Below are 15,420 nucleotides of genomic sequence, written 5' to 3' on the forward strand. Positions count from 1 at the left end.
GGCATCCCGGGCTGCATCCCCAGCAGCGTGGCCAGCAGGGCGAGGGAGGGGATTGTACCCCTCTGCTGCGCTCTGCTCTGGGGAGACCCCCCTGCAGTGCTGCCTCCAGCTCGGGGGCCTCAGCACAGGAGAGACATGGACCTGCTGGAGCGGGGCCAGAGGAAGCCACCGAGATGCTGGGAGGGCTGGAGCCCCTCTGCTGGGAGGACAGGCTGGGAGAGTTGGGGGGGGTCAGCCTGGAGAAGGCTCCATGGAGACCTCAGAGTCCCCTCCAGTGCCTAAAGGGACTCCAGGAGAGCTGGGGAGGGACTGTGCATCCGGGAGGGGAGCCATGGGACGAGGGGGAACGGTTGTAAACTGGAAGAGGGGAGACTTAGATCAGATAGTAAGAAGAAATTCTTTCCTGTGCGGGTGGTGAGCCCCTGCCGCAGGTTGCCCAGAGAAGCTGTGGCTGCCCCATTCCTGGAGGTGTTCAAGGCCAGGTTGGACAGGGCTTAGAGCAACGTGGTCTAGTTGAAGATGTCCCTGCCCATGGCAGGGGGTTGGACTAGATGGCCTTTAAAGGTCCCTTCCAACCTAAACCATTCTGTGAGTCTATGATTATTGGCAGCACCCAGACGTCGGCTCCAAGGCCCAATCCTGGCAGTGTTGGGTTGAGGGAATGGCTGGATTGCGGCCCGTTTGGTGAGCCCCGGTAGCCACTGGCTTCTTACCCCTCTCCAGCGCCCTGCAAATGGGCAGCTTTGGGGATGAGCAGCTGGTTTTTGACCTGTAAACCCATTTTTACCCCCAAATATCTGCCTGTTTGTACCAAACTGGGTGTGCTCCGAGCCATGAGGCCTGCACGCAGACAGCAACAGGATTTCATTTCCTGAGATCTGGTCTCAAAACAAAGCACATGCAGGGGTACAGACCTCCTGTGTATCATGTGTGCTAAAATCTCACCCTCATCCATGAAATTTGGCTTGCGGTCCTCCAGTAAGGAAAGGCTGGATAAAGCCTCCACTGTTTTCTGGAGCTTTTCCGCCAAGAAAAACTGTTCTGCACCTCTTTTCTTGCTTAATCAGCCCAATTTCTCCCCCATCCCTTATTCCTCCCCACGCTCGGCTTTTATTTATCCCCTTTGGTTTAGGCTGAGGGTTTCTGTCGAGGCACCGGCATGTCTGCACCCTTTCCCACTGCTGCATCGGAAACACAGCCGGGCTGGAAATTCTCCGGGAAATGACCCATTTCCTCAGCAGGACAATACTCCTGCACGGTGGTCCGGCCGCCCTCAGCTGCACAAAGCCCTTTCCGGTGCTGGTGGCTCAGCTCCGAAGGGCAAAGCTGCCCAGGGGTGATGCTCGTGGTATTGAGAACAAATGAGTGTTATTCCGAATATCATCATATTATGTTTCTGCTCCTGGCGGGACGTGTCCTCTTGGCAAAACCAGGGGTTTGGAAATCTCACCCAGCGGTGTAGCGGTGAGGAAGACCGCGGTCCGGAAACCCAGCCCTCCTGCCGCCGGCAGAGCTTTATATAGCGAGATGAGAGAGCAGGAAAGAAACGCCCTGCGGTCTGGGCTGCCAGGGCTCCAAATTGCCACCTTTGGGGCAGACGTCTTCAATTAAAAGATGAGCTCAGCTTGGCCCGGAGCAGGGTCTGTCTTGGGGAGGAGAAGGCAGGGGAGAAGTGGCTGGAGATGTGCTGGTTGGGATGGGGCAGGCTGAGCCTGGAGGACACGTGGCACCCACAAAGCAGGGAAACCAGTGGGCAGCACTGTGGGGATGCCACATCCTGGGGACACGAGACCCTGGAGGACACACAGGGTGCCATCACACATCTGGGGACAGTGCTACAGGGACACACCGTCCTGGGGACGTGGCTCCCTGGAGGACACGTGGACCCAGCACCCATGGTGCTGTGACACATCTGCAGCAGTGCTGCAGGGACATGCCATGTTGGGTACGTGGCTTCCTGGTGGACACATGGATCCAGCACCCGTGGTGCTGTCACACAGCTGCAGCAACATGCCATCCTGGGGATGTGCCTCCTTGGAGGACTCATGAACCCAGCACCCACGGTGCTGTGACACAGCTGTAGCAGTGCTGCAGGAACACCCTGTCCCAGGGACATGGATCCATGGAGGACACATGGCCATGGCACCTACAGTGCCATCACGCACCAACGGGCAGTGCCACAGGGATGCCTCATTCTGGGGACACGGTTCCCTGAAGGACATGCAATATCCATGGTTCCATCACTGGAGGACAGCGGGGACTTATCTCCCCGGAGGACACATGGCCACAGCACCCACAATATCATCACATACCCATGGGCAGTGCCATGGGGAAACCCCATCCTGGGGACAATGGTCTCGTGGGCATATGGTCTCCTGGTAGTCCCACATGTTGCAGCCTCTCTGAGCCCCACACATGGGTCCATGGTAGCAGGGTGGCTGGGGACACTCCCATGTCTCTCTCTCCCCGCAGTCGACATTCGGGAGATCAAGGAGATCCGCCTGGGGAAGAACTCGCGGGACTTCGAGCGCTACCCTGAGGACGCTCGCAAGCTTGACTTCACCATGTGCTTCATCATCCTCTACGGGATGGACTTCAGGCTGCGGACGCTCAGTGTGGCCGGTGTGTGGGCTCCCTCCCTGCTCCCCCAACCACCCTTGGGCTCTCATCCCCTCCCCAGCATCCCATCTCCCCCATCCCAACCTCACCATCCTCCTCTCTCTCCTCCAGCTTTCTGCGAGGAGGACATCAACCTGTGGATAACGGGCCTCAACTGGCTGGTGGCGGACACCCAGAAAGCCCAGACCCCACTGCAGATCGAGAGGTGAGGAAGGACCAGTGCATCCTGTTTCCCAGTCCCCATCTAGGGCCCTGGGAGACAAACACCCGCCCTTGGGACTGACCACCATCTGTCCATCCCTTCCTTACCAGGTGGCTGCGGAAACAGTTTGATGGGATGGACCGGTCACGGGAAGGCAGGTGAGCACTGGCATGGCCCTGTGCCGGGAAGTGGATGGTGGGTTCAGCTGGACAGGGCCGTATCCCCGCAGTTTCACCCCAAATCTGGAGGCTGAGCTATGCTGGGAGTGGGGGTGGTGGGACAAGGTAGTACCAGGTTATTTGGGATGCTCAAAGGCACCGAAAATCAGAGACTCAAGTGCATGTCCCCTCTTCACCACTATAGGGACTATGGGGACCCCGATCCCCCCATGTCCACTGCCGCACTTCCACCAGTGCCAGGAGGGGCTGGACCATTAATATAGCCCACAAACATCTCCCCAAGACAGGAAAAACCCGAAATCAAGTGAATTTGGACTTAAATCATAGAATCATAGAATGGTTTAGGTTGGAAGGGACCTTTAAAGACCATCTAGTCCAACCCCCTGCCATGAGCAGGGACATCATCCACTAGACCAGGTTGCTCAAAGCCCCGTCCAACCTGGCCTTGAACACCTCCAGGGATGGGGCAGCCACAATTTCTCTGGGCAACCATGATTATGGGGATGGGCGTCATCTCCACAGAGGATGATTGCTTAGAGCACCTGGTTGGTTCCCAGACATGCTCCCTCTGCCTGACCCTCTGCTGACACTTGCGTCAAACCACATGTAATTAGGGGTCCTGTGCCACTGTGGGGGTCCACAGCCCAGTAGAGTGGAAACCACATGCCAGAAACCACGCTGGCACCAGTATTTGGGGTTGACAACCTTGGTGTCAGGAGCTGCAACCCATCCAGGGGTTATCCATCCTCTGTGGGGTCTGGCTGGTGCCCTGACACTTGCTCACCCTCCCGCAGCATCACGGTGAAGGACCTGAAGGCCATGCTGCCCCAGGTGAACTACCGCGTCCCCAACATGAGGTTCCTGCGGGACAAGCTTGTGGTAAGGACCCCCCCGGGACCCCAACAATGCAAGGAGAAGTTCCTCGAGCCCCTTACAGCTGGGCTGGAGCCAGCCCTGGTCTCGCTGGCTCTGGTTGGGTGGCCCCCCTCTCATGCATCAGCCTCTCCGGCAGGAGGTGGAAGCCAGGAACGAGATGACTTTCTCCCACTTCATCCAGTTCTACAAAAACCTGATGTTTGATGCACAGAAGTCGGTAAGAACCGTGTCATGTTATCCCGAGCATCCCCTTCCCAGTGCAATGTGTCCCCAGCCAGCTAAGCCTGGTCCCCTCCTTTGCCTTGCAGATCATCGAGCAGCTGGAGCTTTCCTTCCCCTTGCGGTGAGTACCCAGGAGCCCCCCAGCTCCCATCCCGGCCAAGCCTCCAAGGGTTGGATCCATAGGGTGGACAATGCAGCGGGGCTGTGGGGCAGACCCTGAGGAGAGTAGAGGGTCCAGGTGGTGTGTGTGGCCTCGGAGCATCTCCCAGTAGAGGGTCCAGGTGGTGTGTGTGGCCTCGGAGCATCTCCCAGCATTGGTTACACTGAGCCTGGGGCAGGGTAGGGGTGATAGGGGTGGTGAGGATGTCAAGGGTGGTCTGAGGGGCTGGGATGGGAGCGGGAATGGGAACAAGGATGGGAGCAGGGATGGGAGCTGGAATATAAGAGGGCATGCAGCTGAGGGAACTGGGGTGGTTTAGCCTGGAGAAAAGGAGGCTGAGGGAGACCTTATCACTCTCTACCACTAACTGAATGGAAGGTGTAGCGAGGTGGAGGTCAGTCTCTTTTCCCAAGTAATAGGTGATAGGACAAGAGGAAATGGCCTCAAGTTGCACCAGGGGAGGTTTAGGTTGGAAATTAGGAGAAATTTCTTCACCGAAAGGATTGTCAAGCATTGGAACAGGCTGCCCAGGGCAGTGGTGGAGTCACCATCCCTGGAGGTATCTAAAGAACGTGTAGATGTGGTGCTGAGGGACATGGTTTAGGGGTGGACTTGGCAGTGCCAGGTTAACAGTTGGACTCGATGGTTCAACCATCAAAGTCGCTTCCAGGCACAACGATTCTATGATTCTATGGGAGTGGGGATGGGAGCAGGGATGTGAACGGGGTGGGTGAAGAGGGATGACAGCAAGGATGGGAGCAGGGATTGGAGCGGGGATGGGAACTGAGATGGGAGCAGGGATGAGAGCGGGGATGGGAGTGGGAATGGCAGTAAGGACGGGAGCAGGGATGAGTAGGGATGGGAGAGGGGGTGCGAGTGGCGATGGGAGCAGCGATGGAAACGGGGATGGGAGTAGGGATGGGTGCCAGAGACATAGGAACATGATGATGCTATGATTCTATGGCACCCTGCCCTCATCCCCATATCCTCCGTCAATGCTGCACGCTCTGGCTGTGTGCCCACCTCTCCCAGCTCGCAGGGTGACACCGGGAGTGTTTGCTCTAGCAGCACCCAACAGCTTGAGGTGCTCCTTGCACCCCCATGGCTTGCGCTTTCCCTGAGCCCCTTGCCAGCTGCCACACTGGGGGCCACCAAGGGGCTGGTGGACGTTGGTGACCTCAATTCCCCCATGGGGTCTACCCCAACTCTTGCTCCCTGGTCTTTGCTGACGGCCCCTCCGTGCTCCAGGAATGTGGACCGCCCCGAGCTGTGTCAAGTCTCCCTCTATGACTTCCAGAAGTTCTTGCTGCACGACCAGAAGGTGGGTGCCCTTAGAGACCCCTGTGGCATCACTCTCAGCCCCAACCCATGGGATACCCTGGCCCAGTTCTCCCCATAACAGCAGCCGTGTTTGCACCCCAGGAACCCTGGGCCAGCGACGTGGGTATGGTGCGGGACTACATGTGCACCTACCTCAAGGAGGGCTCCAGTGAGGCGGCAGACCCCTCCTTCCAGCTGGATGAGGTGGGTGGCTGCACGTGGCACCCACCCAGGGGTGTCTCCCAGCCCTGGCAGGCTCTGACCTCTCTGCTTCCCCTCTAGTTCCTCACGTACCTCTTCTCTAAGGAGAACATGGTGATGGATGCCAAGTATGAGCGCGTGGTGCCTGAGGAGATGAACCACCCCCTGTCCCAGTACTGGATCTCCTCCTCCCACAACACGTAAGGACAGGGTGGGCTCTCCTCAGGGACCCCCATGAGCATCCCATCAACACAGCTGGGGCAGCCTTGGCCACTGATGGTCCTTCTCATTCTCCGCAGGTACCTGACAGGGGACCAGTTCTCCAGCGAGTCCTCCCTGGAGGCGTACGCCCGCTGCCTGCGCATGGGCTGCCGCTGCATCGAGCGTGAGTCCGCCCCAGCACCATGCAGAGATGCTGATCCCCTCCCCAGTATCCTGTGCCACATCAGACGACCATCCCATGTACCCATCCCATGGCACCAGGGTGGGGGGGATCTTCCATGTCCTTTGGGGGCTTGAAAACAGTGCGCAGTCGGTGACGAGCATGTGTTAACCAAGGTGTCTCCCCACTCAGTGGACTGCTGGGATGGCCCAGACGATCTCCCTATCATCTACCATGGCCACACACTCACTTCCAAGATCAAGTTCCTGGATGTGCTGCACACCATCAAGGAGCATGCATTCGTAACCTCCGAGTAAGCCCCAGCCCCCCAAGTGACACCCCAGTTCTGGGCCAGGCAGGCAACCTCTCCTTTGCCTTCGTCCCAAGCCACCATTCCCACCTGCTTCCTCCAGGTTCCCCATCATCCTGTCCATCGAAGACCACTGCAGCATTGTCCAGCAGAGGAACATGGCCTCCCACTTCAAGAAGGTCTTTGGGGACATGCTACTCACCAAGCCGGTAGACATCAATGCCGATGAGCTGCCCTCACCCACCCAGCTCAAGAAGAAGATCCTAATCAAGGTGTGGGGTGGGCACCACCCCAAACCCCTTCTTTGTGGGAGGGACAAGGACGACGTTGGTCTGGGAGGGATGGTGATTATCCCAAATCTTGGGACTCAAGAGCAATATCTTTCTGTTCACGCACAGTAGGACATCGGAGAGATGTCCTACTGCAAGAGACTGTCAAGGGAAACAGGGGGTGGTGGAAGGGAACTTCTAGGAGCCCAAGTGTGGCTTGAGGGCTGGGAGCTCAGTATGATGGGGACACCATACCCACTGCTGAGCTCCCCTGACTGGGCTGTCCCCAGCACAAGAAACTGGTCGAAGGGAACCTGTATGAGGAAGTCTCTACCGCCAGTTACTCAGAGAACGACATCAGCAACTCCATCAAAAATGGCATCCTCTACCTTGAAGACCCCATCGATCACGTAAGGATCTCCCTGCTGATGGCAGCCAGGGTCCATGTAGTGTCTGTTGGGTGAGGATGAGCATCGGGGTTTGGATTGGGCATGGGAAATGGGCTCTCCTAGACCATTGCAATGCCATGTGGGGATGGGCCAGGGGCAGAAACAGAGGTCTCAAAGCCCATCCCTCCATGCCACCATCCTGCCCATCTTGGTGATGCTCTTCTTGCCTCCCAGACCTGGAGCCCACATTATTTTGTCCTGACAAGCAACAAGATCTACTACTCAGAGGAGACATCCCGCTACCAGTTCAACGAGGATGAGGAGGAGGTGGAGCAGAAGGAGGTGTGTGCGGAGCGGGATGTGCCTGTGGGGTGGTGGGGAACGCTAATCCCGAGGGCATCTCTCCCATTTTGGGGTGAACTTGCAGGAGTTCAACAACAACGAGCTGCACTTCACGGAGAAGTGGTTCCACGGGAAGTTGGGAGGTGGCCGTGATGGACGGCAGATCGCCGAGAAGCTGCTGCACGAGTACTGCACCGAGACCGGCGGCAAGGATGGCACCTTCCTGGTGCGCGAGAGCGAGACCTTCGTGGGCGACTACACCCTCTCTTTCTGGTAGGAGCCCCGGGGGGGAAGTCAGGATGCCACCCTCCCTGAGCCAGTCTGGGCATGCCACCAGAGGTCCAGCCGATCCCCAGTTTGGTGGCTGGAATGGTGTTTTTGGTGGGAAAACATCACCTTTTTGCATGGCACATGGACCCCCGAACCCACATTCAGGGTGGGGATGTGGACCTGAATTGACTCACTCCTGCCTTCTCTCCACCACCATGGCAGGAGGTCCAGCCGGGTGCAGCACTGCCGGATCCACTCACGGCAGGAAGCTGGTGCTACCAAGTTCTACCTGACAGACAACCTGGTCTTCGACAGCCTCTACAGCCTCATCTGCCACTACCGCGAGGTGCCACTCCGCTGCAACGAGTTTGAGATGCGCCTCACCGACCCCGTCCCCCAACCCAATGCCCATGAGAGCAAAGAGTGAGGATGATCCCCATCCCCTTGGTCCCCTGGGTCCACCAGCCTCCTCCATCCCTGGTGTCAGGTCTTGGGTGCCTCCCAGGACATGTGGATGCTGGTGCCATCCCACCGCCTCCATTCTCTACCTGGCCAGGTGGTATCACGCCAGCTTGACCCGCCTGCAGGCTGAGCACATGCTGATGCGGGTCCCGCGGGACGGAGCCTTCTTGGTGCGCAAGCGCAGTGAACCCAGCTCCTATGCCATCTCCTTCCGGTGAGTGTGGCCACCCCAGCACCCCGAGGCTGGTTGGGCTTGGCCACGTTGCTCATGTTGCCGGCCAAACTGAGAACTGCCTGGCTCATGTCTGTTGTGACTCCATGCTGGGTAGCAAGGGCTTGCTCTGGGTCAGCAGGGTGGCATAGTGGGACGCATGATGCTGTCACGGTGGGGAAACCCTAGCTGCAGCAATGGGAAAGCCATGTCCTCAGCGTAGTCACCATGTTGGCATGTCTACTGGAGCAGGGCATCATCTCCTGCCCGTGCCCACCATGGTGCCAGAGTCTGGCCACCCCTCACATATCCCCTCCTCTGGCTCTCTTGGTCCCAGGGCGGAGGGGAAGATCAAGCACTGCCGCATCCAGCAGGAAGGTCGGCTTTTCATGCTGGGCAGCTCAGCCGAGTTCGAGAGCCTCGTGGACCTCGTCAGCTACTATGAGAAGCACCCGCTCTACCGCAAGATGAAGCTGCGCTACCCCATCAACGAGGAGACCCTGGAGAAGATGGGTACCACCGTGAGTGCTCCTGGCGGTGGGGATGGGGGAGATGGGGGCTCTGTGCCATTGGCAACCCACTCCAGTCCCCAGCTCCACCATGGTGGGAAGGTCTCCTCCAAACTCTTGGGTGAAACCCAACCAGAACCAGCTGAGCTCATTCCACAGCTATTGCCCCAGCTATAGTTCCACCGTAATTACCTTCCAATGAGTTGCAAAGGGATATTAGGTCCCTCTCAACATTGTTGTGTTCACATGTGGTGGTCTGGATCCCACCACATCCCCTTGTAGCCCCTGCCTGCATCTGAGTGACCCACTCAGGCATTTCTCCTCGCAGGAGCTGGATTATGGAGCCCTGTATGAGGTGCGGACTCCCCACTTCTATGTAGAGGCCAACAAGATGCCAATGGCCAGGGTAAGGGTCCAAGCTGGTGACCTTGGGAAGTGGAGGGTGGTGGGACATGGTGATTCTAGTGCTGGGGTCCCTGGACAACATCCCCCCAGACCCACCACATCTCCCGCCACCGACCTGAGAAGTGGTGACGTTTTGCTGCGTTTTTCTGACCCTCGAGTTATGCTGGAGCTGGTGGGACGTTTCCTGCCTCCCCATCACTTGGGGACAGTCCGAGTTCCACCAACAGCATTGTCTGGAGAGAGCCCAGCGTACGGCAAGGACCTGGCACAAGTTTGCCCCAACAGTGAGGAAAACTCCATGGGTCCCTTTGCATTGGGGAACCCTGAAAGAGCGGGCTTAGGGTCAGTTCCCAAGTGGTGGAGTCTCCATCCTCAGAGGTTTTTGGGTCTTGACTAATCTTGGAGCTGACCCGATCTTCGTCTTCAGAGATTTTCGGGACCAGGATGATCTCAGAGCTGGCCCATTCTCCATCCTCAGAGGTTTTCAGAACCGGGCTGGTATTGGAGCTGACCCAGTCTCCATCTTCAGAGGTTTTGGGGACCAGACTGGTCTCAGAGCTGACCCTGGAGGAGGCTGAACTGGAGCCCCAAGGTTCCTTCCCTGGGATCCTACAATCCCATGGTCCAGCACTGCTGTGTCTTAAAGGTCCCTTTGCAGCAGAGCAGCTCTCAGGCTAAGACTAGATGCTGGAAAGCTAAAACCAAAGATTTTTTTCCTAGGGGGTGTGGTAACATCAGAGGATTAACCCCTTCAGTGCACCAGGAGAAACCATTGGGGGACCCAGAAGAGAAACCCACTTTGTGCTGAACGTGGTGGTCCCACAGGACCGCAGCCCTCCTGTCCCCTCTTAACATATCTCAATGCTGGTGTAGGCGATTTTGGGATATCATTTGGGTTGTCAAACCCTCAGGAGCTCCCAGTCTCCACTGTGGGAGCTGAAGGAGCTGGGCTGAGCAGGCAGTGCTGCTCCCCAGCGTCCCTGGCACTGGGTGGTGACACATGTCCCTCTCCCCGGTGGCCCAGTGCACGGTGAAGGCTCTCTACGACTACAAAGCGCAGAGGGAGGATGAGCTGTCGTTCTGCAAGCAGGCCATCATCCACAACGTTGACAAACAGGACGGCGGCTGGTGAGGGCAGTTGGGTGGTCCCCGGGTGGGCATCGCCGGGGGGTGGTAGGGACACCCCGGGTTTTTCCCGTGGGTTGTCCTGCGGTGGGTTTTAACTGCCTCCTTTTCTGTCCCCCCACCCCCACCCCTTCTCCTACCGCTCCCTGACATTGCATGCAGCATGAACACCCCGTTCCCCCCCCAAATTGGTCCGCTTGCCTTGATCCTCTCACCCCTTGCAGGTGGCGGGGGGACTACGGGGGCAAGAAGCAACTGTGGTTCCCAGCCAACTACGTGGAGGAGATCGTCAGCACGCAAGCGCAGGAGCAGGATGAGGCCGTGAGTGCCCTGTCCCCCATAAACCCCAGGACCAAGGCTGCCCGAGATGCTCCCACCCTTCCACCAGCCTGGACCCTTATCCGGAGGCTGGAGGATGTTCCCAGCCCCACTCCAGCCCAGACCATTATCCAGACGCTGGGGGATGCTCCTGGCCACGCACCAGCCTGGATCCTTATCCAGAGCTTGGGTTCATGGTCCTGCTCCAGCCCAGACCCTTTTCTGAAAGCTGAGGGATGCTCCTGGCCCCATGTCATTCTGGACCCTTACCCAGAGGCTGGGGGATGCTTGTGGTCCTGCTCCAGTCTGGACCCTTATTTGGAGGTTGGGAGATGCTCCTGGCCCCACACCAGCCCAGACCCGTACGCAGAGGCTGGAGGATGCTCAACCACAGAGCAGAGCCTGCCAAGAGGGTGGTTTTTTTCTCTGCTTTTGCTCAGACTTAGAGGATTTGGAGGGCTGGAGGGAGGCTGCCAAACGGAGAGGGCACCAGGCTGGGCCCCACACACCTCCCCCACCGCCCCTTCTTCCTTCCTCTCTTGCAGTCATCGGAAAACAGCCCCCTGGGGAACTTCTTGAAGGGCTTCATCGACGTGCCATCCTGCCACGTCGGTGAGTGTCACCACCACCACGAGCCCATTGTAGCTGTGGGGAACCCACTGGGGCGGCACGCACCTCATGCTGAAGCTCAGTGCCTTGAGCTGAGGCTCCCCAAACTCATCACATGAGCCAGCCGGGCTCATGCTTGGCACAGCGTGCTGGGGAGCAACGTGGGGCTAGGTTTGGAGGGATTTGGTTGATTTTGGGGGGGATTCAGAGGAATTCTGAGTTCTGGGTGATTCAGGGAATATTGACCTCTGGCTGCAAGGAAAACACATTTAAGCGTGGAAAGCTGAAACCATTCATTAGAGAAATGGGACCCTCACAAGAAGAGGACCCCAACGGCTGGTGGGGTGCCGGGGGGGACTGGTGGGGGCCCGGGAGCGGGACCGCTGAGGTTTCGTTTGCTCCACAGAGCCATCCATTGGGAATGTCTTCAAGTAAAGCCCCCCTCTGATGTCCTTATAGTTATCTCCAAAGACGGGAGGAGCTCCAAACCATTTGTCTTCACCATCCATTCCCAGCAGATGTCCCACGCAGCCCAGTCGCTGGATGTGGCCGCAGACACGCAGGAGGAACTCAGCGAGTGGGTGGCCAAGATCCGAGAGGCCACGCAGAACGCCGACGCCAGGGTGAGGGGCATTGGGATGCAGAGGATGGGGGTGGACGGTCCCATCCCCCAGTGGATGGTCCCCAACATCTCCAAAGGAGGAGGCTGGGGGGAGACTTTCAGCTCCTGTTTTCCTTTCTGCAGATGCAAGAGGGAAAGATCATGGAGCGGAGGAAGAAGATAGCACTGGAGCTCTCTGAGCTGGTTGTGTACTGCCGCCAGAACGCCGCGCCAGGGTGAGGGGCATTGGGATGCAGAGGATGGGGGTGGACGGTCCCATCCCCCAGTGGATGGTCCCCAACATCTCCAAAGGAGGAGGCTGGGGGGAGACTTTCAGCTCCTGTTTTCCTTTCTGCAGATGCAAGAGGGAAAGATCATGGAGCGGAGGAAGAAGATAGCACTGGAGCTCTCTGAGCTGGTTGTGTACTGCCGCCCAGTGCCGTTCGATGAGGACAGTAAGAGCTGGAGAAGGGGGGTGATGGGAAGAGATGGGTGGGGGGAACCAAGTGGTCATGGCAGGCCACTGGAGAGCCCTGTTGGCAGGCCAGCCCCCAGGCCACTGGAGAGCCCTGTGTCCTCCACTGATGGCCACCTCGGTGCTTTCAGAGATTGGGACAGACAAGGCTTGCTACCGGGACATGTCCTCCTTCCCGGAGACCAAGGCGGAGAAGTATGCCAACCGCAGCAAGGGCAAGAAGTTCCTGCAGTACAACCGGCGCCAGCTCAGCCGCATCTACCCCAAAGGGCAGCGCCTGGACTCCTCCAACTATGACCCATTGCCCATGTGGATCTGCGGTAGCCAGCTCGTGGCCCTCAACTTCCAGACACCCGGTAAATCCTGCTCCTAGGGTGGTTGCTGGGCTCATCACCGCAGGTCACCCCAAAATTCCCATCCCTGGTGTCTCTCCTCTGGGTCCTGTTGCTGGAGGTGGTTTGGATGAGCACCCCAACCTTTGTCCTCATCTTTACGGGGACATTTCCATGCAATTCTTGGGTGCTTCATGCAAAACCCAGCTGCATCCCTTCTCCAACCAGGGTTGTGGGTTCTTAGTAGGGGGTTTGCCGGGACAGGACCTTCTGCTCAAGGACCTTGGGGAGGTCCCTGAGGCCCACAGCTCAGAGCTGCTCTGTTCCCACGTCCACAGACAAGCCAATGCAGCTGAACCAGGCGCTCTTCATGCTCGGTGGCCGCAGCGGCTACGTCCTGCAGCCTGACATCATGAGGGATGAGACATTCGACCCTTTCGACAAGAACAGTCTGAAGATTGTGGAGCCCATCACAGTGCAGCTGCAGGCAAGTGGGCGAGGACAGCAAGTCCGCCCTGAGGTGGTCACCATCCAGACGGGATCTTGCTTCTTCGTTGGTTTTGGGTCAACGGGGAGCGGTTTTTACATGTTTCAGCCCCATAGTAGCTCCACAGAGATCATTACCCCATGATCTCTTTGGTTTGTTGGTCTTTCTCTGTTTGTGGTATCTTTTTTCCCAGGGGAGAATCCCACAATTGCCCAGAGCTGAGTCCAGCCTGAGCAAGAGCAAGGTGGAGAGTAAAGTAGCTAAAACAAGCCCAGAAGCACCTTACCCAACCCTTGCATAATTTCGGTGTGGGCGCTGGGACGAGTTGGTTCGTAGGCACCTGACTCTCCAGCATGGCATGAATCCAGAAAAGGTTTTTTAAATAATTTGGTGGATACAGCTAAAATCAAGCTAAAACCGGTCCGAGTTCATAAATAAGGTGTGATGTGGCTCATCATGGCCATGAAGCTTTTAGCAAGCCCAAAACACCCCACATTTTTTATGCTGAGAGTGGTGAAACACTGGCCCAGGTTGCCCGGAGAGGTGGTGGATGCCCCATCCCTGGAAACATTCCAGGCCAGGTTGGACTGGGCTTTGAGCAACCTGGTCCAGTTGAAGTCCCTGCCCGTGGCACAGGGTTGAACTAGATGACTTTTAAAGGTCCCTTCCAACCCAAACCATTCTATGATTCTATGATTCTAAAGTGGCCAAGCTATGGGGTTGCCCCAGAGAGTCCTTCTTCATCCGACATAGCCAAACCTTACCCTCGTCTTCCTCCTGCAGATCCTTGGTGCCCGGCACTTACCCAAGAATGGGAGGAGTATCGTGTGTCCCTTCGTGGAGGTGGAGGTGTGCGGCTCCGAGTATGACAACAGCAAGAACAAGACAGACGTTGTAGGTGAGAGTTTATGTGGATGATGTTCCCACCCAGGCCCTGTGCCTTAGGACAGTTGGGGACACCGGGACAACCCTAACGGTGCCCTTTGGGGTCCTCTTGTCCATGTGGGTGATGGGGCTGGTTTTTGTGGAGGAGTGAAGAGGATAGGCATCTCCCACTTACATGCTGGTGCCATGCTGGTGATGTCCATGTGTCTAGCCCTGCCCTGACCCTCCCTGCTTTCTCCTCACCCCCTAGCCGACAACGGCTTCAACCCCGTCTGGCTCTTCAAGCAGTTCGTCTTTGACATCAACAACCCCGAGTTCGCCTTCCTCCGCTTTGTGGTGTATGAGGAGGACATGTTCAGTGACCCCAACTTCTTGGCACAAGCCACCTTCCCCGTCAAGGGCCTCAAAACAGGTATGGTCCCTCCATCTACACCATCATCATCATCATCATCATCATCACCATAGAATCACCATCACCATCACCATAGAATGGTTTTGATTGGAAGGGACCTTTAAAGGTCATCTAGTCCAACCCCTCTGTAATTATCATCATCATCATCATCATCACCTCCTTGGGGATCAGGACAGGGTGAGGGGCTTGGACCCTGCCATGGGACTGAGCTCGTGTTGTGATGGTGTGTCCAGGCTACCGGTCGGTGCCGTTGAAGAACAGCTACACCGAGGACCTGGAGCTCGCCTCCCTCCTCATCCACATCGAGATCATCAACGCCAAGGCAGGTGGCCCAGGCGGCTTGGGGAACTCTGTGCCCCGGTTTCCCCAGCCGGAGCAAGGGGAAAGAGCACCCTGGGGTGTCCTGTCCAACCCACCAGCCTCATACCCTTGTGTTGGAACAGGAGGAAGACGAGGAGAACCTCTACTCATCCATTCAGCAGCTACGGGACCGCGCCAGTGAGCTCTCCAGCCAAGTCTCCAGCTATGAGCGCACCAACGGCTGCGACTCCCGCTACCAGCAGCGCCTTGACGAGTTGCGGGCAGCCCAGGAGCGGCTCATGGAGCTCACCGAAGTCCGCAACCGCAAGTGAGTGTCCCATCCCCGTGGCTTCAGGAGGTCCCTTTCAGGAGGGTCCCTAAGGCCACCACCCTGCTCCCCACCAGGTTGATGGAGAAGAAGAAGAGGGACCGGCAGATGGTCACCAAACGCAGTTGAGCTGAATGGCTGTGAGCCCGCTGCGGACCTCCCCTGCCACCTCCTCTCCTGCTGTGAAGGGAGGTGGGGTGGCCAGATCCAGACCCTCCCC

The 15,420-nt window shown here is 57.7% G+C and overlaps 1 protein-coding gene across 1 annotated transcript in view; it reads left to right on the top strand.

The window, feature by feature from the left end:
- LOC104283994 (1-phosphatidylinositol 4,5-bisphosphate phosphodiesterase gamma-1-like) overlaps window positions 1–15,329 on the top strand; it is a 19,167-nt gene extending 3,838 nt beyond the window's left edge. Inside the window, exons 2-32 of the mRNA XM_009882255.1 lie at window positions 2,473–2,622; window positions 2,731–2,824; window positions 2,932–2,979; window positions 3,795–3,879; window positions 4,013–4,093; window positions 4,185–4,219; window positions 5,507–5,579; window positions 5,681–5,782; window positions 5,861–5,979; window positions 6,079–6,164; window positions 6,354–6,474; window positions 6,575–6,743; window positions 7,031–7,150; window positions 7,364–7,471; window positions 7,557–7,744; window positions 7,964–8,164; window positions 8,298–8,417; window positions 8,752–8,935; window positions 9,252–9,329; window positions 10,353–10,456; window positions 10,678–10,774; window positions 11,317–11,383; window positions 11,840–12,003; window positions 12,340–12,436; window positions 12,588–12,812; window positions 13,127–13,275; window positions 14,059–14,173; window positions 14,411–14,572; window positions 14,806–14,894; window positions 15,016–15,200; window positions 15,278–15,329. Of these exons, the coding sequence (XP_009880557.1) occupies window positions 2,473–2,622; window positions 2,731–2,824; window positions 2,932–2,979; window positions 3,795–3,879; window positions 4,013–4,093; window positions 4,185–4,219; window positions 5,507–5,579; window positions 5,681–5,782; window positions 5,861–5,979; window positions 6,079–6,164; window positions 6,354–6,474; window positions 6,575–6,743; window positions 7,031–7,150; window positions 7,364–7,471; window positions 7,557–7,744; window positions 7,964–8,164; window positions 8,298–8,417; window positions 8,752–8,935; window positions 9,252–9,329; window positions 10,353–10,456; window positions 10,678–10,774; window positions 11,317–11,383; window positions 11,840–12,003; window positions 12,340–12,436; window positions 12,588–12,812; window positions 13,127–13,275; window positions 14,059–14,173; window positions 14,411–14,572; window positions 14,806–14,894; window positions 15,016–15,200; window positions 15,278–15,329 (3,668 nt within the window). The remainder of the gene's footprint in view (window positions 1–2,472; window positions 2,623–2,730; window positions 2,825–2,931; window positions 2,980–3,794; window positions 3,880–4,012; window positions 4,094–4,184; window positions 4,220–5,506; window positions 5,580–5,680; window positions 5,783–5,860; window positions 5,980–6,078; window positions 6,165–6,353; window positions 6,475–6,574; window positions 6,744–7,030; window positions 7,151–7,363; window positions 7,472–7,556; window positions 7,745–7,963; window positions 8,165–8,297; window positions 8,418–8,751; window positions 8,936–9,251; window positions 9,330–10,352; window positions 10,457–10,677; window positions 10,775–11,316; window positions 11,384–11,839; window positions 12,004–12,339; window positions 12,437–12,587; window positions 12,813–13,126; window positions 13,276–14,058; window positions 14,174–14,410; window positions 14,573–14,805; window positions 14,895–15,015; window positions 15,201–15,277) is intronic.
- Window positions 15,330–15,420: the final 91 nt, after the last annotated feature.

The sequence above is a fragment of the Charadrius vociferus genome, unplaced genomic scaffold (assembly GCF_000708025.1).
Source record: "Charadrius vociferus isolate BGI_N301 unplaced genomic scaffold, ASM70802v2 scaffold393, whole genome shotgun sequence".
NCBI lineage: Eukaryota > Metazoa > Chordata > Aves > Charadriiformes > Charadriidae > Charadrius > Charadrius vociferus.